The 24,353-nt window shown below is 43.3% G+C and overlaps 1 protein-coding gene across 6 annotated transcripts in view; it reads right to left on the bottom strand.

Moving 5' to 3' along the window:
- Positions 1-24,353, bottom strand: part of LOC133411620 (tumor protein D54-like) — a 132,505-nt gene that overhangs the window by 102,399 nt on the left and 5,753 nt on the right. For 5 of the 6 annotated variants that reach the window (XR_009769685.1, XM_061694195.1, XM_061694203.1 and 2 more), the window contains exons 2-4: positions 15,728-15,885; positions 12,977-13,125; positions 7,054-7,101 (exon numbers count right to left, since the gene is read on the bottom strand). Coding sequence is in view for 5 of the 6 variants with exons in the window: in XM_061694195.1 (XP_061550179.1) it covers positions 7,054-7,101; positions 12,977-13,125; positions 15,728-15,885 (355 nt within the window). In the remaining variant the exon portion in view is untranslated. The remainder of the gene's footprint in view (positions 1-7,053; positions 7,102-12,976; positions 13,126-15,727; positions 15,886-24,353) is intronic. The other variant, XM_061694222.1, reaches the window with a different exon arrangement.

Here is a 24,353-nt window from a genome sequence, read left to right as displayed (position 1 = left end):
CGTCCACGGCTATCTAAATATTGGCTGGAAGTCTTCTTTTCTTTGTCTACAATCCTAGGTGTACGGGTTCCATCGAACCCATTAGCTATTTTTGGTGTTCCGTTGCCCCCACTCAGCCTCTCCTCCTCACAAAAATATGTCATGGGCCGTGTTACCCTTCTGGCCCGAAGGCAAATTTTGTTGATGTGGAAATCCATCCCACCTCCTACTCACTAACAATGGCAAATGGATGTCATATTTTTTTACGACTTGAAAAAATTAGACTGTCGATCTCTGGACAATCATGAAAATTCAGTACGATCTAGAACCAGTTTTATCCTTTTTTATGACACCCAACTTATTTTAGTATCGGACTGAGCTGCTGATAGAGTAATTTTAAGTGATATTGTGCAATGAGGTCATATCTGAAGGTATTTTGTCTAATCACTTTTTCTTTTCTATACTCGATGTATGCCTTATCTTTCTCATTATTATTACTTTCTTTTACCGGGGAAGTATACCAGCAATGGTTGGGATTTCTTTTGTTCATTCTTGTTGATTATTTGTTATTCGTTCAACTGTCACATTGTCTGACATTGTTCTGTATGCTGTGTATAGATTGATAAAAAATATGGTTTAAGAAAAAAAAAAAAAGAGGAGGGGTGTCGCCCTCATCTAAGAATCCCTTTTTAACCTTAGCACTAGCCCAAACATCAACTCTAAAACTTTAAAACAAAGCTCTCATTAAGCAATCCAAAACACCATTGCCGTATTATCTTGCAGTAATCTATCGCGGTCTCAGATTTTATTGCTGATTTGGTGACACGCAGACAATAGATTTATCATGGGTGACTAATATTCATATGAATTCCCTGTCGGAACCTCTGCAAACAGTGTCAAACAATAATTGACACTTTTGGTTTCATGCCATTAATACATTACTTTCCATACCAGCTATCCTCACTAGGGACGTGGGTGTGCTGGAGCCAATCTCAGCGGAATTCGAGGCAAGAGGCGGGGTACACCCTGAACTGGTTGCCAGCCAATCGCAGGGCACATATAAACAAACAACCATTCACACTCACATTCACACCTATGAGCAATTTAAAGTCTTCAATTAACCTATCATGCAAGTTTTGGGGATGTGGGAGGAAACCGGAGTACCCGGAGAAAACCCATGCAGGCACAGAGTGCGAACATGCAGACTGCACACAGACAAGGCCCGGATTTGAACCCAGGTCCACAGAACTTTGAGGCAGATGTGCTAACCAGTCGTCCCCCATTCCGCCTGAACAGACGCATAATAACAATATTACTTTAGATTTGGTTTTACCCCGGGGGACTGCGACCTCAAATGTAATGGTACTTCCCTATACCACTACTATGTCCGACCATTACTTCATAAATTTGAAGTCTTTGCCCATTGTCATTTTTCTGACACAACCAAAGCTATAGCAGCCATAATATTAGTTATTCAACTACTGCTACACTCGCTGAGCTATTACCCTCAGCAATTGCCTTATTTCCTTCTTACGTGTGTCCTATTGATAATCTCACAAACATTTTTTTGTGGCTCTGTGTAACGCTCGAAAACTGTAGCGCCATTTAGACTTAAAAAGCGTCCTAAGAAATTTACTCCTTGGTTCTGTTATACTAGCCATAGAATAGAATACACGTTATGAATTGTCGTATTAACCATACAATAGAATTCTTATGTTATCAATTCATATAGTATTCACAGATTTAGTATTCAGTATGAGATTTCTTACACTAGTGGCCCCACAGTAACCTGGAAACATTTTAGCTTGTGCAATATGCTTGCAGTGTGTGTGTTTGGACACGTTGCTGACAGGATCTTGCAAAAGAGGAAGGCTGCGGAATGTTCTAGTTGACAACTACAGGAAAACGAGTCATCCACCAGAGAAAGGCGGGAAGACGGCAGCTCAGGATGACCAGGAGCCAACTGAGATAAGCCAGCTGTGAGGAGGAACACCCCCCTCCCCGTACTTGTGTTGTAATCTAAAAATTGTGGGGCGACCAGGGAAAGATGCGCCATTGTCACTCCACCTGCAACGCAGACGCGAAGCTCGGTTCTAGGCAGGAGAGAAAACGCCCAGAATTCTGTCAACATATTTTTGATGAACTCTTGAGAACCATAAACGGCTCAAAATACGATCTGTGTGTTTCTTGATTGGTTTTACCTTTCCTGAGAGAAAATGAACACGCAAAAATTGGTGAGTGTGGTGGTAGTTTATTAATTTGCAATCTGGGGCCTTGGGCCCTGCATAGGATATAACCCCTTACACTCCAACAGCTCATAGATGAAACCAGAGAACTAAAACAAGCCTGTCAGAAGCTTGAGTGCAAATGCCGTGCGACTAAACTTGGTCTTCTGTCAGCCATGGGGGGATAGTTTACTGAAATACAAACAAGCTATCGTTTCAGCGAAAACTGTTTTTTTTTTCAAAATAATTTGTCTTAATAAAAATAACCCTAAATACCTATTCGATAAAGGAGCAATGCTAACCCAAAAGCAGCCTACTTCCAACAGCTCCTCCTTTTCAGATGATGATTTCATGCAATTTGTTTACTAAAAAAAAATTCCAGCTATCCTCTCTCATTTTGATGAAGTATCCCTTGACAGTCTCACAAAACCCGGCAAAGCATACAACATGCTTGCCCTTTACCCTCTTCCTGGGAAACTCGTTAGAGGTCAGATGACAAAGATGTTATGGGGTCAGTTAAAATTCATACTTGCATTGTTAATATGTTATGTAATAGGACCCCAATTCCAATGAAGTTGGGACGTTGTGTTAAACAAATAAAAACAGAATACAATGATTTGCCCGGAACACCTCACCAGAAGCTTAATGAAGTGGCTGGGGAGAGGGAAGTCTGGGCGTCCCTGCCAAAGCTACTGCCCCAGCGACCGGACCTCAGATAAGCGGTAGAAAATGGATGGATGGATGGACAATGATTTGCAAATAATGTTCAACCTTTATTTAATTGAATGCACTACAAAGACAAGATATTTAATGTTCAAACTGATAAACTTTATTGTTTTTAGCAAATAATCATTAACTTAGAATTTTATGGCTGCAACATGTTCCAAAAAAGCTGGGACAGGTGGCAAAAAAGACTGAGAAAGTTGAGGAATGCTCAAACACCTGTTTGGAACATCCCACAGGGGAACAGGCTAATTAAGAACAGGAGGGTGCCATGATTGGGTATAAAAGGGAGCATCCATGAATTGCTCAGTCATTCACAAGCAATGAACTGTGAACAAGTGCGTGAGAAAATAGTCGAACAGTTTAAGGACAATGTTCCTCAACGTACAATTGCAAGGAATTTAGGGATTTCATCATTTCATAATCTGGAGAAATCACTGCATGTAAGCGGCAAGGCCGAAAACCAACATTGAATGCCTGTGACCTTCGATCCCTCAGCCGGCACTGCATCAAAAACCGACATCAATCTGTAAAGGATATCACCACATGGGCTCAGGAACACTTCAGAAAACCAATGTCAGTCAATACAGTTTGGTGCTTCACCCGTAAGTGCAACTTGAAACTCTACTATGAAAAGCAAAAACCATTTATCAACAACACCAGGAAACCCGGCCGGCTTATCTGGGCCTGAGCTCATCTAAGATGGACCGATGCAAAGTGGAAAAGTCTTCTGTGATCCGACGAGTACACATTTCAAATTGTTTTTGGAAATTGCGGACGTCACGTCCTCCGGGCCAAAGAGGAAAAGAACCTTTTGGACTGTTCTGGATGCAAAGTTCAAAAGCCAGCATCTGGTATGAGGCTGAGTTTGTGCCAATGGCATGGGTAACTTACACATCTGTGAAGGCACCATTAATGCTGCAAGGTACATACAGGTTTTGGAGAAACATATATTGCCTTCCAAGCAATTTCTTTTTCATGGATGCCCCTGCTTATTTTAGCAAGACAATGGCAAACAACATTCTGCACGTGTTACAACAGCGTGGCTTCGTAGTAGAAGAGTGAGGGTACTAGACTGGCCTGCCTTCAGTCCAGAACTGTCTCCCATTGAAAATGTGTGGCGCATTATGAAGCGCAAAATACGACAACGGAGACCCCGAACTGTTGAACAGCTGAAGCTGTACATCAAGCAGGAATGGGAAAGAATTCCACCTACAAAGCTTCAACAATTAGTGTCGTCAGTTCCCATACGTTTATTGAATGTTGTTAAAAGAAAAGATTATGTAACACAGTGGTAAACATGACCCTGGCCCAGCTTTTTTGGAACGTGTTGCAGCCATAAAATTCTAAGTTAATGATTATTTGCTCAAAACAAAGTTTATCAGTTTGAACATTAAATGTCTAGTCTTTGTAGTGTATTCAATTAAATATAGGTTGAAAATGATTTGCAAATCATTGTATTCTGTTTTTATTTATGTTTAACACAACGTCCCAACTTCAATGGAATTGGGGTTGTACATGCACGTAACTTCCAGCAAGTTTTCAACCATAGTTTAGCTAAAAATTAGTTTTTTATGACGCATATTGAGTCCTCCCTGAACATACCCGAAGCTCAAGACACTGTGGTGTGGTTACTCTATCCAGCGCAAGGGCTACCAGAAGTGACGTTGCAATTGACAAACAACGTGCTACGCACTATACGCAATGGCGAGCAATGTCTTGGAATATGTGGAGGAGGAGGATTTCGACGTACAGGAGCCCCCAACTGAACTTGGCATCGTCAAAGTGTACATGTTTGAGCCGATCAGGTCGGAACCTGACAGTGACGACGACGAGAGCAGCCAAGTAGCAGCTGTACAACAGAAAAAGAGAGTGGCCACTGGCTCAATGTGACGGTATGTCAAAAGCATGTCTTTTTAGACACTCATGGCTTGAAATAATGCCCCCCCAGGGGTGCCAATATTTTTTAGCACGACTATACGCATTGTATATTCATATATGTTTCAGTGACACGGCACAAGCTTTTACATAGGATGCAGTATTCCTATATATTGTGTGCCCCTCGCTCGAGTAGCGTTATAACACGCCGCACACAAAGTCTTTGCCATGTGTCTTTTGGCTTGTCATATTGGCAAAAGTAAAGACGACAGTACTGAAAAGTACTGTGGGTCTTTTTTTTCCTATTCCCCAGTGCATAGTAACCATGATAAGAGTCTTAGGTATATACAACGAAATGCTCACCTCCTGTCTGTGCCGCTTCTCTGCTGCGAGATTTAGTTCTCTTGCTGGCGGTTGAAGTCCCGATGGCTGTAGGAAAAATAGTTGGCACCACAGCTGGTTTCAGCCTCTGCCTAACTACACCTGTGTATCCAATGCTTTCTCAAAGCACGCCGCTTCGAAGTGATCGGCACAGAGTTTGGAATGTTTGTGAGGAACCCATAGCTGAGCATGTTTCTTCCCCTGTCGAGTGACTTTTACTATGCACTGGTCACATATTCCTTCTTCACTTGGAAAGCCAAAAAAAATCTCCTGCCGTTGCCTGCACCATTTGGACAACCAAATGCCACACAATAAACCATTGTGACATCGTTAAAAAATAAATAAATAAATAAATCATACGACAACAAATATACTAGGATGAGAACAACAGCATGGAACAATAGCACACAATGCCAAATGAACAAGATGTTTGGCTTGTGTGACGTCACAGCGCCGGAAAGAGACGAAGACCGGAAGGCACGGGATGCAAAAAGCAGAAGGCGCATTCTGCATCATATTTATCGATTTAACTGCTGTATAACTGCCATATAATCACTTTGAAATGGCAGATGTGGTTTGTAAAGGGGTTCTAGAGTCATCAAGAAAAATTTTAAAATCTTTGTCCTCTGACCTTTAAGGAGCTGTTTTTAATCTTAGGACCTTCAATCTTAAATACAAATGTATCACTCTCCTCCAGCACTGTACCTGCAGCTTTCAAGACAGCCATTTTTCCACCCTTACTCAAAAGACCCAACCTCAACTCAGAGAGTCTTTGCAATTATCGGCCGGCCGCTCTCCCATTTATTTAAAAAAATTCTTGAAAAATTGGTGTGCAACAGCTTAATGATCAAATGACCTCTAGCAATCTATTTGAACTTCTTCAATCAGGATTCAGGGCAGACCAATCTACTGAAACGGCCTTTAGAAACGTGACGAATGATCTTTTAACTAGCTATGGATTACAACACCTCACCAATACTAACATTACGCGACCTCTTTGCTGCCTTTGGTAACGATCACAATACACAACTAGATCATCTCGAAACGCATATCGGTATTACAGGCCAAGCACTTTCTTGGTTTAGATTTTATCTCTCAGATAGGACACACTGTATAATTCATGGTAATATGACCTCTGAGTATTATGATGTCACCTGCGGAGTCCCGCAGGGATCGGAGCTCTGCCTTCTTTTGATCAATATTTACATGCTGCCACTTGGCGAAATCATATGCAGATTATAAGATTACCATTGACCGTTATGCCGATGATACTCAGCTATACATGCCTTTAAAAATAAACTAGCCTGCGCAATTGCTCTAATCTGGAGTCGTGTCTTGCTGAGATTAAAAAGTGGATGTCCTGTAACTTTTTGTTCCTTAACCGTTTGTTCGATTTCACCACTCCTTGGCGCCTCAGTGAATCACCAAGAGACTCCAGGAGACGCAACCAGCGGAGACTCGAGTCTCCATGAGGTCGTCAACTAGTCTCCAGGTCAGTGAGATAGTGGTCTAAATTTCAGGGGTTCAGCAGACGTCACACACACTGCGTTGAAATACTCATACTGTGTGTTACAAGGTATCTCTTTGCGAACAATCCTTTCGAGGACTCTAGACATAAAAACAAACGAACAGAGTTATTGTGAAAATTATATTACAGTGGCACTTGCCAAGGTGAAAACTTTTCTCTGCAAGGCAACAGCAAAAGTTACACTAATTGGCAGTAAATATTCAGTCATCATTTATGTTTTTGTTTTTCGTACAAAATTCTTATTTAGCTCCAGCAAAGAAAAAAAAATTCCACCAAAGAAGCCAACAAGTTAGGTCAAGTCAGGCCAGACAGAGAAACAGGACAAATGAGTCAACTCACGCGTCAGAGCGGGTAATGTCATCCAAAGTAGCAGAGGCAGACACATATCTGAAGAAACAACAGCAGGATCAATAAATAGCAATGCACCTTGTGATTCTCTCATATACCTCAACATGTATTCAACATTTGATATTTTACTGCCAAGGTTGTCATCTATAAATACTAGGGCCCAAACGATATGGATTTTTTATTTTTTTTTTGCCCAATGCAGACAGTTATTTGGCAGGGGGGAAATACATTTAAAAAAATAATAACAATAAAAAATTCAATAAAATCAGATAGATTAATCAGCCGATTAATTAAACAGTATATAATAAATAAAATGTCTTGCATTTCTTAAGATTATATAAAATTAACGGCAAGTTTCCATTATATTTTGTCCATTTGTTCATAAAATACCTCTTTTGTCCTTCCATCCATTTCCCGTAGTGCTTATTCTGACTAGGGTCGAGGGTATGGTGGAGCCTATCCCAGCTGACTCTGGGCGAGAGCCGGGGTACACCCTGAACTGGTTGGCAGCCAATCGCAGGGAACATATAAACAAACAACCATTCACACTCACATTCACACTTCCAGGCAATTTAGACTTTTCAATTCACCTACAATGGCATGTTTTTGGGATGTGGGAGAAAATCTGAGGACTGAGAGAAAACCCATAAATAATAAAATAAAACACAAACATCTAATGGTCCCCAAAAATGCCAATCAAAATATGTGGTTTTCAAGCAATACCGGAAAGAGCAAATCATTTAACCAGATTTTTTAGGAACACAGGTTTGTCATCTGGTTCTAGGCCCTGTTTTAGCCAACTGTGGTGTCTCAGTTTGAAGTCTGAACACTAGGGGAAACCCCGTAAACAGAGTACGTCTAACAGAGAAACAGACAAAGAAGAAAAAGCAGTGTATGTACATAAAATAAGTCATAACTTGCTAATTTCTAAACCAATTTTCACAAGGTTTACGTTTTTGTCAACACCAAAACGTATGCTATCAGTACAGAACTTGCATCCTTAATATTTTGTTTTTTGTGCTGTCCACAAACAGAATTCACAGACACTTTGCCCCTACAAGCTTTAACGTCGCCCTAGGCTCAATGCATATGCATGTGCATGAATGAGAAGGATGGAAGGGGAAAAGTGAGGCTGGAGGGAGAAGTGATAGCGAGAGTGGAGGACTTTAAATACTTTTGTGTCAACAGTCCAGCGCAATGGTGAGTGGGGTAAGGAAGTGAAGAAACTGGTCCAAGCAGGTTGGAACAGGTAGAGGAAAGTGTCAGGTGTGTTATAAGGCAAGAGTCTCTGCTAGGATGAAGGACAAAGTTTATAATGACAGTGGTGAGGCAAGCCATGACGTACGGATTAGAGACAGGGGCGCTGAAGAGACAACAGGAAGCAGAGCTGGAAGTGGCTGAAATGACAACGTTCATGCTCTCTGAGGAGTGCCCAGGTTGGAAAGGATTAGAAATAAACTCAGAGGGACTGAAGATAGACTCAGAGGGTCTATCTTCACGACATAAAACCATCCATCCATCAATTCATTTTCTGAATCGCTTATCAGAATCAGAATCAGAATAATCTTTATTTGCCAAGTATGTCCAAAACACACAAGGAATTTGTCTCCGGTAGTTGGAGCCGCTCTAGTACAACAGACAGTCAATTTACAAAACACTTTGGAGACATAGACATTGACAAAAAACAATTGTGCAAAAAGATGCAGAGTCCTCTAGCACTTAGAGCAGTTCGAATGACTAATATTGCAATAGTCCGGTGCAATGACCATTGTGCAAAGGGCGCTGAGACTTCAAGGAGTGTATGCGGTTTAAAGTGACGAGTAGTGCGATCATCTGGGACAATGTTGGTTGTGCAAATGTTACAGATACTCCTCAATCAGTGTGCAAATGGAGCAGATGCTACTCTGGCATGAGTGGCCAGTATATGCAAATAGTGCAGCAGGGCGAGACAACTACAGTGAGTGCACGAGTAATACAGAATTGGCCCCACAGAAATGTGACAACGAACGCAAGTCAAAAAAATTCCAGCTTGTTGTGATGGAATTATAGGTTCGGTGTTTAAGAAGTTGATCGCAAGAGGGAAGAAGCTGTTGGAATGTCTACTAGTTCTAGTTTGCGTTGATCGGTAGCGCCTACCTGAGGGAAGGAGCTGGAAGAGCTGGTGACCGGGGTGCAGACGGTCCGAGAGGATTTTGCACGCCCTTGTCTTAGTTCTGGCAGCGTGCAAGTCCTCAGCGGTGGGTAGGGGGGTACCGACAATCCTTTCAGCAGTTTTGATTGTCCGTTGCAGTCGGAGTTTGTCCTTTTTTGTAGCAGCACCAAACCAGACTGTGATGGAAGAACACAGGACTGATTCGATGACCGCTGTGTAGAACTGTCTCAGCAGCTCCGGTGGCAGGCCGTGCTTTCTCAGAAGCCGCAGGAAGTTCATCCTCTGCTGGGCCTTTTTGAGGACGGAGTTGATGTTGGTCGTCCACTTCAGGTCCTGAGAGATTGTAATTCCCAGGAACTTGAAGGTCTCGACGTTTGACACAAGGCAGCTGGACAACGTGAGGGGCAGCTGTGGCGAAGGATGCCTCCTGAAGTCCACGATCATCTCTACAGTCGTGAGCGTGTTCAGCTCCAGGTTGTGTCGGCCGCACCACAGCTCCAGCCGCTCCGCTTCCTGTCGATATGCAGACTCGTCACCGTCCTTGATGAGGCCGATGACAGTGGTGTCATCTGCAAACTTCAGGAGCTTGACAGTCGGGTTCGCTGAGGTGCAGTCGTTCGTGTAGAGAGAGAAGAGCAGCGGAGAGAGGACACAACCTTGGGGCGCCCCAGTGCTGATGCTGCGTGTGGATGAGGTGGCCTCCCCCAGCCTGACCTGCTGTGTCCTGCCCGTCAGAAAGCTGTAAATCCACTGGCAGATGGCAGATGAGACGCTGAGTTGGAGATGCTTGGTTGAAAGGAGTTCAGGGATGATGGTGTTGAACGCTGAGCTGAAGTCCACAAACAGGATCCTCGCGTAGGTCCCTGCACTGTCGAGGTGTTCTAGGATGAAGTGCAGTCCCATGTTGACTGCATCATCCGCAGACCTGTTCGCTTGGTAGGCAAACTGCAGGGGGTCCAGCAGGGGACCTGTGACACTCTTGAGGTGGTCCAGCACGAGACGTTCAAAGGACTTCATGACCACAGATGTCAAAGCGACAGGCCTGTAGTCATTCAGACCAGAGATTGCAGGTTTCTTGGGGACTGGAATGATGGTGGAGCGTTTGAAACAGGATGGACCGGGTGGGTGTGTGGTGTGAAACTGTCCTTTTCAAATCTGCAGTAGAAGGTATTCAAGTCGTTGGCTAGTGTGCTATTGTTCTCAGCTTGGGGGGATCGTCGCTTGTAATTAGTCAGCGATTGGAATGCATGTCAGACTGATTTAGAGTCGTTCGCGCTAAACTGTTTTTCCATCTTTGCTGCATATATCCTCTTTGCAATGTTAATTTCTTTAGTAAGCTGGTTTCTAGCTCGATTATACAGGGCCCTGTCCCCGCTCTGATATGCATCTTCCTTAGCTTGGCGAAGCTTCTTAAGTTTAGCAGTGAACCACGGCTTGTTGTTGTTGAATGTCCGAAATGATTTTGTTGGTACACAAACCTCTTCACAGAAACTGATATAGGATGTGACAGTGTCTGTATATTCATCCAGGCTGCCAGCTTTTTTTGCAAGAAAGAAACATTTCGGGGGGTTATTTGCGCCAACATGGCGACAGTCTCCATTCATGCACACTTGCCAGTGTGACGTAGCTCCTTGCATGACCAACGATGGAAGGAGCTCCTAAAATAATTTGGATTCAAGGATTATGTTGTCGATGAAGTCTGCAAAAAGAGGATTACAACCTGCATGGTTTGGTACATGCGCATTAAAGACAACAACAACAATGTTTAACTTCATCTGTCACTACAAAACTCAAAGACAGGTGAGATAATTTAACAGTTTAGCTAGCTGGTCAGAGCTAGCTAGTTGAATTGACTGCCTTTTATAAAAAAAAAAAAAAAAAAAAAAAAAAAAAAAAAAAGGTGGAGACGTTTGCGGGCATGACAGAGAGTCGGCGCTCAAAGATGCCAGCGAGGGCATTGGGTGCTGCTTGAGAGAGTCATTTATATTTTCACCAAAATACTTTGCCTACAACACCAAATATAGTCAATATCCAAAGTAATTTAGCGTATGATCGCCAGCACTTGCTGAAATTGCGACCATGCAGTGATTTTGACTTTGTAACTATGACGGTGGGCCCGAGCTAACTAAGCTAACAACCTTTACACAACAAACACTGTCAAAATGGCTGTGCCCGTAAACACATGGAGGTAAAAAAAAAAAATCGTGGAATACTTGCTGTTGTTTTAAGTATATGAGGCATGGCAACAGTTGCACAAGTAGTTGTTCTTTGATTTGAGTGTGAAAATTCTGATTATCCGTTTGTTTGTTTTTTCGCCACTCACGAGTTGACTTAACTCACAACTCACTCATTCGTAGCACTAGTTACACACTCGTAGCATGATCGCTGGTCCTGTCTGCAGCTCCTTAACCTTTCAAGATGTCTCCTAATGTAGTGGACGTAAGAGTCGCAGGACTTTTATCAAGTTTTTGACCAGTTATGTTTTGGGTCTATTACATTTTAAAAAGGGAAAGTTTTTTATGTTATGGGCCCCTATTTGTTTTTCTCTGCCATATAAATGAAAAGAACGTTGGAATTAGGCGGCACGGTGGCCGACTGCTTAGAGCGTCTGCCTCACAGTTCTGAGGACCGGGGTTCAATCCCCGGCCCAGCCTATGAGGAGTTTGCATCTTCTCCCCGTGCCTGCGTGGGCTTTCTCCGGGCACTCCGGTTTCCTCCCACAACCCAAAAACATGCATGGTAGGTTAATTGACGACTCTTAATTGCCCGTAGGTGTGAATGTGAGTGTGAATTGTTGTTTGTTTGTATGTGCCCTGCAATTGGCTGGCAACCAGTTCAGGGTGTACCCCGCCTCCTGCCCGAAGATAGCTGGGATAGGCTCCAGCACGCCCGCGACCCTAGTGTGGAGAAGCGGCTCAAAAAATGGATGGATGGATGGATGTTGAAATTAGTAATGTCTCTCCTCTTGCAGCCAGAATCTCTCCTACTTTGAACTGTCATATTGTGTCAAATGTCCGACTGCCTCATTCTTTCCCTTTTAACCTAATTATACAGGACGTCATAAATGAATGACTGTTAGGATAATCATACTAACAGTCAACATATACAGAACCGAACCGAAAATCCTGACCACAAAACTGAAATCCAAACCATGGATTTTGTGAACTGTTCCACCCCAAATATACAGGTACACATACAGTACAGTGTTTTCCAATAATACTCAGATATATTTGTAATTACACACGTACCTGTGGCTAAGCTAATGAGCGAAGAGTGGAGAGCCTCTGTTTCAGAAGTACACGACTCCAGCCAATGAATTATAGAGATTACTGCCGAGAGCCGAAAAAAACCCCACATTCTCTCCGTTTCATACCCATTTACTCACTTCGTATTATTATAATATTCTACAGTGGCCAGGGCAATCTGCTTCTTCCTTGACAATCACACCATGTTGTTTATGGTTTAATAAAAAAATAATACAGCAGTATATATGGAGCGTCAAAACGTTGATTCCCGATAAGAAAACCAGGGGTCGCCGTTATGCTGTTGCAGCGAGTCGGTTATACTAACTGTATGTGCGAGGGTCAATCATCTGTTGTGCAACAGGCCTTTTTCTAGTCAGAGCTGCATCGCAAAAGGTCAATGGAGCTTGTATTTTGCACTAGGCATCATGAATAAACAAAAACACATACCAGAAGGCCGTGCACAGCTAAATGGCATCTGTGTGAAAGCATGAAGATGAAGGTATACACAGATACATACGCGTTGGAGGTCTGGACATCCTGCCAGCTCTTGATGAGATTCTGCTTGAGCTCATTGAGAGGACTGAGGCCCAGTTTCCTCTTAAGCTCTGTGGCATGTCTCTCCTTGGCGGCCAGAACCTGGCGCAGGGTGCTGATCTCCTCCTCCACCTGAAAAGCAGCAGAGACGGAATGCATACAAGACCCTACTTCCTGCAGCTAAGTGGCAACAAGAACGCCCGCGACAAGCAAAATGATGGGACATGAGAAACGAGATGTGAACAAAATTACAAAACAATGGGACGTGACAAAAGAGACAGGGCTGGCTGATTAATCGATAAAATCCATCGATTTTTGCCATCAGGATGTTTTTTTGTTGTTGTTGTTTTTTAAATTAATTTAATTTAATTTAAAAAAACTAAATTTCTTTGCAACTTACGTGCACCCCTACTGAAGTGCACTGCTATGCTGACAACATGCCGACGAACAGAGACTGTTCTGTTCGTCATTCGGAACTGGTTTGTGTTTACAGCGTCAGACAAGAAGAAAAAAACAGTGTGCTTCAAAGTGCCATAAAATTTGCTCAGAGGCTCTTGCAACCATAGGGAGTTGCGCGACCAACTTGATCCGAATTTGAAACAGGGACATACAGAAAATTAGGAGAAATACTGGTCTGTGCGCAACTAGGAGCCCAGAGACTTCCACTAAGAAACTGACAACAACAGCAGAATCATTTTCACTTGTTTTGCGTATGATAAGAGTGTCAATCATGGAGTCAGACACCCTGCACATTGTCAGTCACGATGCCCATTTATACGGTGAAACAGCAGTCATTTATCAACATGTGGATCCACTTCAATGCATGCAGCATGAAATGAACTTCCCACGGCTGAGCAATAAAGCAAAGAAAAAGCTCTCTACACCTGCAACATTTTGTTTGCTTGCGCACCGCACGCTTTTCTGGCTGCCTCCAGTCTCCCATTAACTCTAATCTGTCATTTACACACCCTTGTGGGTGTGCTCTGATTTTCGATTGGATTCAAGTCAGGTGATTGGCTGGGCCATTCTAGCAGCTTTTTTTTTTTTAATTGAAACCAATTGAGAGTTTCATTAGCAGTATGTTTGGGATCATTATCCCGCTGAAATGACCACCCTCGTTTAATTTTCATCATCCTCGTAGATGGCAGCCAATCTCTGTCAAGAATGTCTCGGTACATTTGCCTATTCATCCTTCCTTTAATAATGTGAAGTTTACCTGTACCATTTGTTGAAAAGCTGCCTGACACCACGTTCCCACCTCTGAACTTCCCTGTTGGTATGGTGTTTTTCAGGGTGATGTGAAGTGCCATTTCTCCTCCAAACGTGGTGTGCATTATGGCATCCAAAGAGTTAAATTTTGCTCTCATCAGCCCAGACTGTATTCTCCCTGTATTCAACTGGCTTGTCCAAATCTTGTTCAGCAAACTAAACCAGCTTTGACATGCTTTTTTTTCCTCCCCAGCAATGGGGTCTTGCATGGCGAGCGTGCATACAGGTCATGGCGGCAGGTCACCATTTTCCTTTTGACAACAGTACCTGCAAATTCCAAGTTTCCAGCTCTCCACAGGTGGTCCTTGGCTCTGAGACAACTCTTCTGATTATTCTTTGCACTCCTCTGTCACAATTTTTGCGAGGAGCACCTGATCGAGGCAAATTTATGGTGATTGCCTTTCCACTTACGTATTATGGCCCAAACCGTGCTCACTGGAACGTTCAGAAACTTAGATATGCGCCTGTAACCAATGCCATGGTTATGTTTTCTAACAATTAGTTTGCAATGGTCTTGGGACAGCTCTCTGCTCTTACCCAACATGAGATGTGTCTTGACTCACACCTTGGCAATAAGACCTTTCTGTAGGCCATCAATTAGGACTGAACCAGCTGATATTCTTTTGCACTGACAAGGGACTGGATTGCTGTTTGATTATTGATAGATTTGAAGTGTTGTCTTGGCTTTCCATGACTTATTGCACATCCCTTTCTTCATGTGTTCAATACTTTTTCCCTGTGTCATTTCATATTTTTACTCAAATTAATTTATTGGTTCTATTTTAATTGTATCTATGGATAACTTGGGTTGTTCCCAACATCTGGTGAAATTTTCAGGTCAATAGCACCTTTGGAAGTATATTTAGTGAGAAAAATGGTGACGTGTTAAATACTTATTTCAGCTGCTGTATAATATCTTATTAATAGGCGAAAAATAGCAGCACCATGCAGGCAATGCGTACATCTGCAAGGAGCTTTTCAGCTTCAGATATGCTGCTGGAAGCTCGGAGTCTGAAAGCAAAAACAACTGCGGTCATTGAAATGACACGATGGTGAGTTATATTATGAATCATTTGTTTTTATTTGATCTATGTCAAATGAGAAATATGTTCAACACCCAAATCTTTGGCGAAAGCTAGTTACAGGGCACCACTGATAAACTATGGCTGGCTCACCCACTTTTTGATGATGGACCTCCAAACGTGTTCAGTTGTAAGCACAGTATTCTGATGAAATTATTTTTATTGGATTTATTTTATACAGAATAAAAAATGTAAAAAAACACATGCTGTTGTACAAAGTGTCTTAGAGTGGTCCCATTAATGGGAGAATATTGCCCAAATTGCACAAAACGACAAAATTATGGGACGGGACAAAAGAATGCACAAATGACAAAGATGGGACGCGACAAAAAAGGAAGAGCATAAAGTGACAAAACAATGCATCGGAAACAATTTGGCATCACCTTGGTAACCTCGTTGCGAAGCTCCTCAGCTTCCTCCTCTGTCAGGCCTGCTGGCAGGGGGCTGCCAGAATTCTCCAGCACGCCCTCTGCCGGAAAATCGACCAGGCTCCCGGAATGTTCCACAGGCAGACCCTTGTTAGGGGAATTCAGATTGACATCTGCACCACAAAAGAAAGTGAAGGCAAACGTTCAACCTGGGAGCATAGACACATTTGTTGATTAATAAATTATGTTATCTGCTTTATAACATACAATAAAGAGTGTTTTCTTATCATTTTACGATAAGCAGTGTTTTTCCTGCATATAAAATCTGTAGGGTGCCTAATTCCGGGGCTCTTCCAGCTCTAAACTCTAACATCATGATTTATTAGACCAGTGCTGCAAAAGTTGGATGTCGGGTGTGACGTGAATGACCTCTCCCTCAGTTTGAGGCAGGAAAAACTGATACACACCAAAGTGGGACGCCATAATTGACTTGTACACCAGTGGACAGGGTAGTCAGTAAATTTTATGAAGTTGTGCGTCATCTGCATATTACTCAAAGCAAGCACACTCACCTGTAGAATACAGTACCATGATTTTGTTACTAATAAAGTTACAGGTCATCTACATAATAAAAGAGATGGAAATATTAGAAAACACCAAGAAAAGCATCGATAGCCCTGTGGGACACCATGATGAACCGTTGTGGGACACCATGATTAACCATTCCACCAGCACAAAAGATTACCTTTGACATTAATTGATAAATATCTTCTACATAATGGAAAATAAGTATTTTCTAACGATATTGCTGCAAGAAATGTACACGACCTGTGGGATGCCATGATTAACTTACACACAGGCAAGCCAGGGTGAACACTTAGGGCTCATCTCAAGTCTCTTAATTTCAACGTTCTTAGGCCCTCCCTCGTCAAAACATCAAAAGCAACCCAGGAGTTGTTCTCATGCCGCCATATTAAGGAGCGCATTAAAGAGAGAGGATCGAGCATCGAGGAGCTTCCACAGGCTAGCTTCAATCAAAGGCTGTCTGTCTGTCTGTCCTATGCGAACGTCAGAGTCCAAAATATCCGGTATCGCATCGCCTTATGTGATGTAAAATGAGGTCTTTAGCGATGTATTTCTCAGTTTCCATCGGTTAAATATGCGATGCATGTTTTGAGCCTTTTATTTCTCATAATTCAAAGAGAGTGGATTGATCACAGAAATGTAACTCTCGCACCACTGCAGCAACAAGACGGCGACATCATGATTTTTCTCCCAGCCAGGCAGCCTCTTTTCGCCATAAGTTAACGTGACCTCAAGATTTTTCATTGAGAGAAACAACAAGTACCTCAAGCGCGAATCTTGCATTCAGCACACCACCCGCTGACCGCACAGTCGGTGCTCTGATTGATTGACAATCATAGTGGAGAGAGTGAAATGGTCAAAAGTGTGGTTGCATTTCTCAAAAGCTGATGGTGAAAATCAGATATGGTAACAAGTGCAATCAATCATTTAAAGGTCCCATATTTTGGCTTTTTAGACCTCCATAGAGTGAGTCTCTTACATGGAACTGATATAAAAGTGTAAATTTCATTTAAAAAAAAAAAACAAACAAAAAAACACCTGAGTTTTGTCATAACCGTGTCCAGAAAAGGCTCCTCTGACAGCTACTTCAGTTTGACCCAGTTTTGTATCCGCTTTGTCCATATTTGCCTAAGACCGCCTCCTTTCCTCTAATTGGTTGCCTCTGTGCAGAAGACCCACTTTTAAGAGCACACGTTTATGATGACAGCGCTGGCCCGGGCGTGGAAAGCGAAGGCAGAGATCTTTACTAGTGACATACTTAAGCTCGAGAAATTCGAATGACCTGATTTCAAGGCCCCTCTGCAGAAAGACGTCTGTGACTCAGGAATTAATGGATTTAATTCATATTTCACGTTGACTGAGGCAGCATAGAGAGAATATTACAATTACATATTACAAGAGAAAGTTGGTTTGGCAAAATACGTCCCCTTTAATTGTCAGTTAAAATGCTTGGACTAAAACAACCTTAAACATTTTGCAAAAGTGGAGAAATGTTGCATTTTCGACTGCCTCTTACCACGAGAATAGACTGCTCATCTCTGGAAGATGAGCAGTTCCTGCAGTTCTACACCACCGTTTTCTTTTACACGAAATCATTGTTTATATAATGAATGAATGAATAAATAAAATGAAATAAAGCAGTGTTAATTCTGATATTGAGTCTGAGTGGACCATGCACCTCCATTGCTGAGGCGGCCGACTGAAGCTGTGGCCGTAAAGTGGTTGGTGCCTGTCGTGGGGGCAATCCCTGAACCCGTTGGCGGGCACCAGCGGTGAGGGATACCATCAACCTGAAGGAGTCCTATCACTCCTTTTTGGCCTGTGGGACTCCTGAGACAACTGATGGGTACCGGCTGGCCAAACGGAATGCAGCTTTGGTGGTCGCTGAACCAAACACTCGGGCGTGGGAGGAGTTCGGTGAGGCCATGGAGAAAGACTTCCAGACGGCTTTGAGGAAATTGTAGTCCACCATCCGGCGTCTCCGGAAGGGGAAGCAGTGCACTGTCAACACTGTGTATAGTGAGGATGGGATGTTGTGAGTCGCTGTGGAGAATACTTCAAAGAACTCCTCAATTCCACCGACACGGCTATCCTATCTCTGGGGTTAAGGTCACCACGATGGTTGAAAAGCTCCTCGGTGGCAAGGCCCCGGACTCGTTTCCAGTGAGGGTTGGACTCCGCCAAGGCTGCCCTTTGTCACCGATTGTGTTCATAACTTTTATGGACAGAATTTCTAGGCGCAACAGAGGAGTAGAGAGTTGTTGACCTCAGTGTTGCACCCTTCTATTTTGCAGATAATGTGGTTTTGTTGGCTTCATCAAGCCGTGACCTCCAACTCTCAATGGAGCGGTTCGCAGCAGAGCTTGAAGCGGGTGGAATGAGAATCAGCACCTCAGCACTTCAGTCGGAAAACGGTGGAGTGCCCTCTCCAGGTCGGGGATGAGATCCTGCCCCAAGTGCAGGAGCTCAAGTATCTTGGGGTCTTGTTCACGAGTGAAAGAAGAATAAAACGGGAGATCGACAGCCAGATCGGTGTAGCATCTGCAGTCATGGGGACTTTGTATCGGTCCGTTGTGGTGAAGAAGGAGCTAAGCCAAAAGGCGTAGCTCTCAATTTACAGGTCAATCTACGTTCCTTACCCTCACCGATGGTCACGAGCTGTGGATTGTGACCAAAAGAACAAGATCCCGGATAAAAGCAGCTGAAATGAGTTCCCTCTGTTTGGTGTCCGGGCTCTCCCTTCGACATAGGGTGAGAAGCTCGGTCATTCAGGAGGGATTCAGAGTAGAGCCGCTGCTCCTCCATATTGAGAGGAGCCAGATGAGGTGGCTTGGGCATCTGATTAGGATGCCTCCGGGACACCTCCCTGGTGAGGTGTTCCGGGCACGTCCCACTGGGAAGAGACCACGGGGACAACCCAGGACCCGCTGGAGAGACTACGTCTCTCGGCTGGCCTGGGAACGCCTTGGGATCCCCCCAGAATAGCTGGAGGAAGTGGCTGGGCAGAGAGAAGTCTGGGCTTCCCTGCTAAAGCTACTGCCCCCGCAACCTGACCTCGGATAAGCGGAAGAAGATGGCTTAATGGATGGATAGTTCCATGTACATTTACCCAGTGTTAAATGAACCCTCTCCTAAATCCAGAGCAACTTGATGGTTTTAGGACATTTGAAAGAAATTTTTAGTTGCCTGAGGAAAGCTGTTTTCGTGAGGAGGGTTGGGTTAGGTTGGGAGGTAGGGATAGATAGACTAAAAAAAGAAAGAAAAGGAATCACGATTATTTTGATCAATATTATAATCACGATCATTACTTATGTTAGGGAAATATCCATTTTTATTGCACTACTTTTCAACAAACACAGTGAAAAGGTATTGGCCTCCTCCTCCAATTCTTATATTTTTGCAATAAAATGCAAATAGACAAATATAACCAAAGTGAAGTTAAAATGCTCTTTTTAAATGGTGATTTCATTTATTAAGGGGGAAAAAAACTATTTGAAGTTACCTGGCCCTGTGTGAAAAAGTAATGGCCCCCTAAACCTCATAACTGGTTGGGTCATCCTCAGCAGCAACAACTGAAATCAAGCGTTTTCAATAACTGACAATGAGTCTTTCACATCTCTCTGGAGATATTTTGGCCACTCTTCCTTGCAGATTTCTTTGAACTCAGCAAAAATTTAGGGTTTTCGAGCATGAACAGCCTTTTTAAGGTCCTGCAACTAACTGCATTTCAAGTCTGGACCTTGACGAGGCCACACCAAAACCATTTTTTTTTTTACGCCATTCAGAAGTTGACTTGCTGGTATGTTTTGGATCGTTATCCTGCTGCAGAACCCAAGTGCGCTCCAGCTAGCGGTCACAAAGTTGATAGAAATTACTGGCTGCACGCTTACACAACAAAAGATGGCGCCTACCAGTGTGGCCGCCTCGGTAACGCGCTCTCTAGTATTGTCTTTGTTTTTGTGTTTTTCGTCCGTCTTTGGAGACCTTACACGACTCACTTACACAAGGGGAGACCTGCTAACCATCAAGGAGGCTACTCCGGACTTTCTGTCACCAACTTTCGAAAATCCGCTCAGTTTTTTCCCCGAGTTACTCACCGGAGCGGCGTCCGCGGTTTTCGGCGCATGGATGCGGAAGCGGCGCCACAGAGGAAAACGAGCCGGAATTCAGGTGAAACTCCGCAAGAGAGGACACAGATTGGCGTTCCCGTCGATCCACCTCGCGAATGTACGCTCCCTACCCAACAAAATGGACGAGCTTCATCTTCTGTTAAAGACCAGTAAAGACTTCGGACGTTCCGCGGCCATGTGCTTCACGGAGACCTGGCTTTGCGACGCCGTACCCGATGGCGCCGTCACGCTTCCCGGCTTCAACATTCATCGAGCGGACCGCGACATGGAATCATCGGGAAAAACGAAGGGCGGCGGGATATGCCTCCATATAACGAACTTCGAACTGCTCTAAGTGCTAGAGGACTCTGCATCTTTTTGCACAATTGTTTTTTGTCAATGTCTTTATGTCCCCAAAGTGTTCTGTAAATTGACTGTTTCTTGTACTAGAGCGGCTCCAACTACCGGAGACAAATTCCTTGTGTGTTTTGGACATACTTGGCAAATAAAGATGATTCTGATTCTGATTCTGATTCAGAAGTTGACTTGCTGGTATGTTTTGGATCGTTATCCTGCTGCAGAACCCAAGTGCGCTCCAGCTAGCGGTCACAAAGTTGATAGAAATTACTGGCTGCACGCTTACACAACACTCATACAGTCTTGTTTGATACATCCCATTACAGATACACAACCAGATATCCTAATAAACATAATTGCATTACACTTAGTCACACCGACACAACAAACACAACATATCAAAATAGGGTGCGTTGGAAAGTTCATTCCGGGCGCGCTCTCTGCAACCCGGAACCTTCGGTAACTCAGAGCGTTGGTAGTGAGTGCGCCACTCGATACAAGTAAAACTGACACATTCAATATTGCGGATGTACTGACATCCCTAGCAATACCCAACACGTTCATTAGTAAAGTTATAGAAAGTGGAGCACGCTCTGTCTCGGGGCGCGATGGGAGCATCGGAATGAATTTCCAAACCGACCTCATACACAGGCGAAGCTAGGATTGGTCCAAGACTGCATGACATCACGCCGGGAAGCAGTTTTGGCCACAAAACAAGCAGGCTAGGACGCGTCTCTTTTCCATGGGCATTGTTCTGAACCAAGTGGAGGAGAGCACAGCGCTGAATCTTCTCCAACCTTATTGTTTGACTTTTTAGTTTCGAACAAATTGTAAAACTTTCCATGTGGCCTAATCATTGAATTTTACCTCGACCACAATAAAAGAACCGGGCAATAGAGGTTTGTATGGCCAACAGCTTATACCCGGGCCGCGACTTTTCCTTGTTCTCGTTTCCTAATCTCTTACAAACTGATGGCTGAATATTCTCCTTCAGGATTTTCTGTTAAAGAGCAGAATTCATGGTTCCATAAATCACAGCAAGTTGTCCAGGTCCTGAATGAGAAAGCAGCCCCAGACCTGGTCTTTATCAGGCATCGGCGTGATCAGTGAAAATGAACCAAAAATTGTGACGAGCAACAATTCATGATTTAACAAGGGGATTATTTCCACACAGGGCCAGGAAAATTCTAATACTTTTTTATCCCCTAATAAATGAAATCATTGCTTAAAAACAGCATTTTAAGTTCACTGGGGTTATTTGTCTGCTATTTACATTTGTTTGATGACCTTAACTGAACAAAGTGGGGAAACAATAAAAAAAAATAAGAATTTGACAAGGGGGCCAATACATTTTCACGGCACTGAATAAATACCGACTTGACCCACCGACCAATAAAGTGGTGTGAAATTCTTCTCTTACTATTTGGCATGTTTGTCAAACTTAAATGTTTCACAACAAACAAATAAATTTAAACATTCGTCAAAGACAAACGCAAGCACATACAAAATGCAGTTTTAAATGGGTTTCATTATGAAGGGGGGAAAGAAAAATCAAAACCTACATGGCCCTGTGTGAAAAAGTGATTGCCCCCCAGCCCCTGTTAAAACAACTTAATTGTGGGTTATCATATCTGAGTTTAATTTCTCTAGCCACACCTAGGCCTGATACTTCCACACATGAAGTAGAACAAAAGATCGTCAAAAGGTAGACGACATGCAGAGATCTAAAAAAATTCAAAAACAATTGATAAAGAATGTGATTGTGATCTCTCAGTGTGGAAAGGGTATGATGCCATTTCTAATGCTTTGGGACTCCACCGAACCACAGTGCCTTTATCCACAAATAGCGAAAACAGAACAGTGGCGAACCTTCCTAGGAGTGGCCGGCCGACCAAATGTATCCCAAGAGGTCGAGGTCCAAGAGGTCACAAAAGACCCCACAGCAACATCCAAAGAATTGCTAGCCTCACTTGCCTCAGTTAAGGTCAGTGTTCATTACTCCACCACAAGAAAGAGACTGGAAAAAAATGGCCTGCATGGTAAAGTTCCAGGACATAAACCACTGCTGAGCAAAAAGAACAATAAGGTTTGTCTCAATTTTGCTCGAAGACATCTTGATGATGCCAGAGACCTTTGGGAAAATACTCTGTGGTATGACAAGAAAGGGTTAACGTTTTGGAAGGTGTGTGTCCCAATATATCTGGCATAAAACTAACACCGCATTTCAGAAAAAGAACATAATTCCAACAGCAACATATGGTGGTGGTAGTGTGACGGTCCAGAGCCGTTTTCCTACTTTGGGACCTGGAAAACTTGCTGTGATAAATGGAACCATAAATTCTGCTGTTGACCAAAAAATCCTGAAGGAGTATGTCCATCCATCTGTTCATTACCTCATGCTGAAACGAACTTGGGTTTAGCAGCAGGACAATGATTCAAAACACACCAGCAAGTCCACCTGTGAATGGCTGAACAAAAACAAAATGAAGACTTTGGAGTGGCCAAGTCAAAGTCCTGACCTGAATCCGACTGAGATGCGGTGGCATGACCTTAAAAAGGCATTTTTGACGGCCTAAACATACCCTGATTCAAACCAAACTTTGCACGCACATCGGGCCTGGCGAAAATTTTTATATTTCTAAGTTGTTTTTTGGGATAACAAAAAATGGCTCCGTAGCGCCACCTATAAACCTAAATCAATCCCCCCTGCACTACTTGTCACCTTCAGCTATGAAAATTGGGAGGCACGTGTTGCACCCAGAGACGTACAAAAAAGGTTCAGCGGAAGCCATGATTTTTGTTTTTTAAATACTACCGTATTTTCCGCACTATAAGGCGCACTTAAAAGCCTTTAATTTTCTCAAAAATCGACGGTGCGCCTTTTAACCCGGTGTGCCTTATGTGTGCACTGAGTTCCAAAATGATGATGTGCGAGTTTGGTAAGCGCCCTGCTTTATTGACTGTCAGGCCATTTCCAGCCGACATAGGGACATAATACGTACACTACGTACGCTGGCAGCGATAAACCAATGAGAGAACATTACATAAAGCTATGTAGAGTATGTACGCTTACCACCGCCACGCCTCCGGTAGGTATACTGTACTAGCTAAACAACATTTGTTTGGCTAAGGACCCCCGAAAATAGCATCAGCGAAGAGACATGCTTACGAGGCACAATTCAAACTACAAACTATCAGTTACGCAGTTGTAAATGGGAATAGAGCAGCCGCGAGAGAATTCAAAATCAAAGAAGAAGAAGAAGAATCACCATTTATTGTCATTAACCTGCATGCATGCACACAAAATTTGTTCTCTGCATTTAACCCATCACAGTGAACACATACACATCTTAGTGGAACACAGGCAACAACAATAGCACAAGACAAGAAGATCGAACACTTTCAAGGAGGTCCGTCTTGGTGCTTTCGTTTTATGAAAAAGCGCCATCTCGCCATCGGCGCAAGGACAACTGTGGCGTAGCAACTGCCAGCGAACTCCAACCGGGCATTGGTGCAAACAAGGCATTCAAAGTGAAGTTGCGAGCGGCGTGGGAACGATGGATGAGAGACGACGAACACACCTTTACTAA

Source organism: Phycodurus eques, chromosome 1 (genome assembly GCF_024500275.1).
Source record: "Phycodurus eques isolate BA_2022a chromosome 1, UOR_Pequ_1.1, whole genome shotgun sequence".
Classification (NCBI taxonomy): domain Eukaryota; kingdom Metazoa; phylum Chordata; class Actinopteri; order Syngnathiformes; family Syngnathidae; genus Phycodurus; species Phycodurus eques.
Note: the sequence above shows the minus strand (reverse complement) of the source record. Positions and strands in the feature narration are given on the sequence as shown.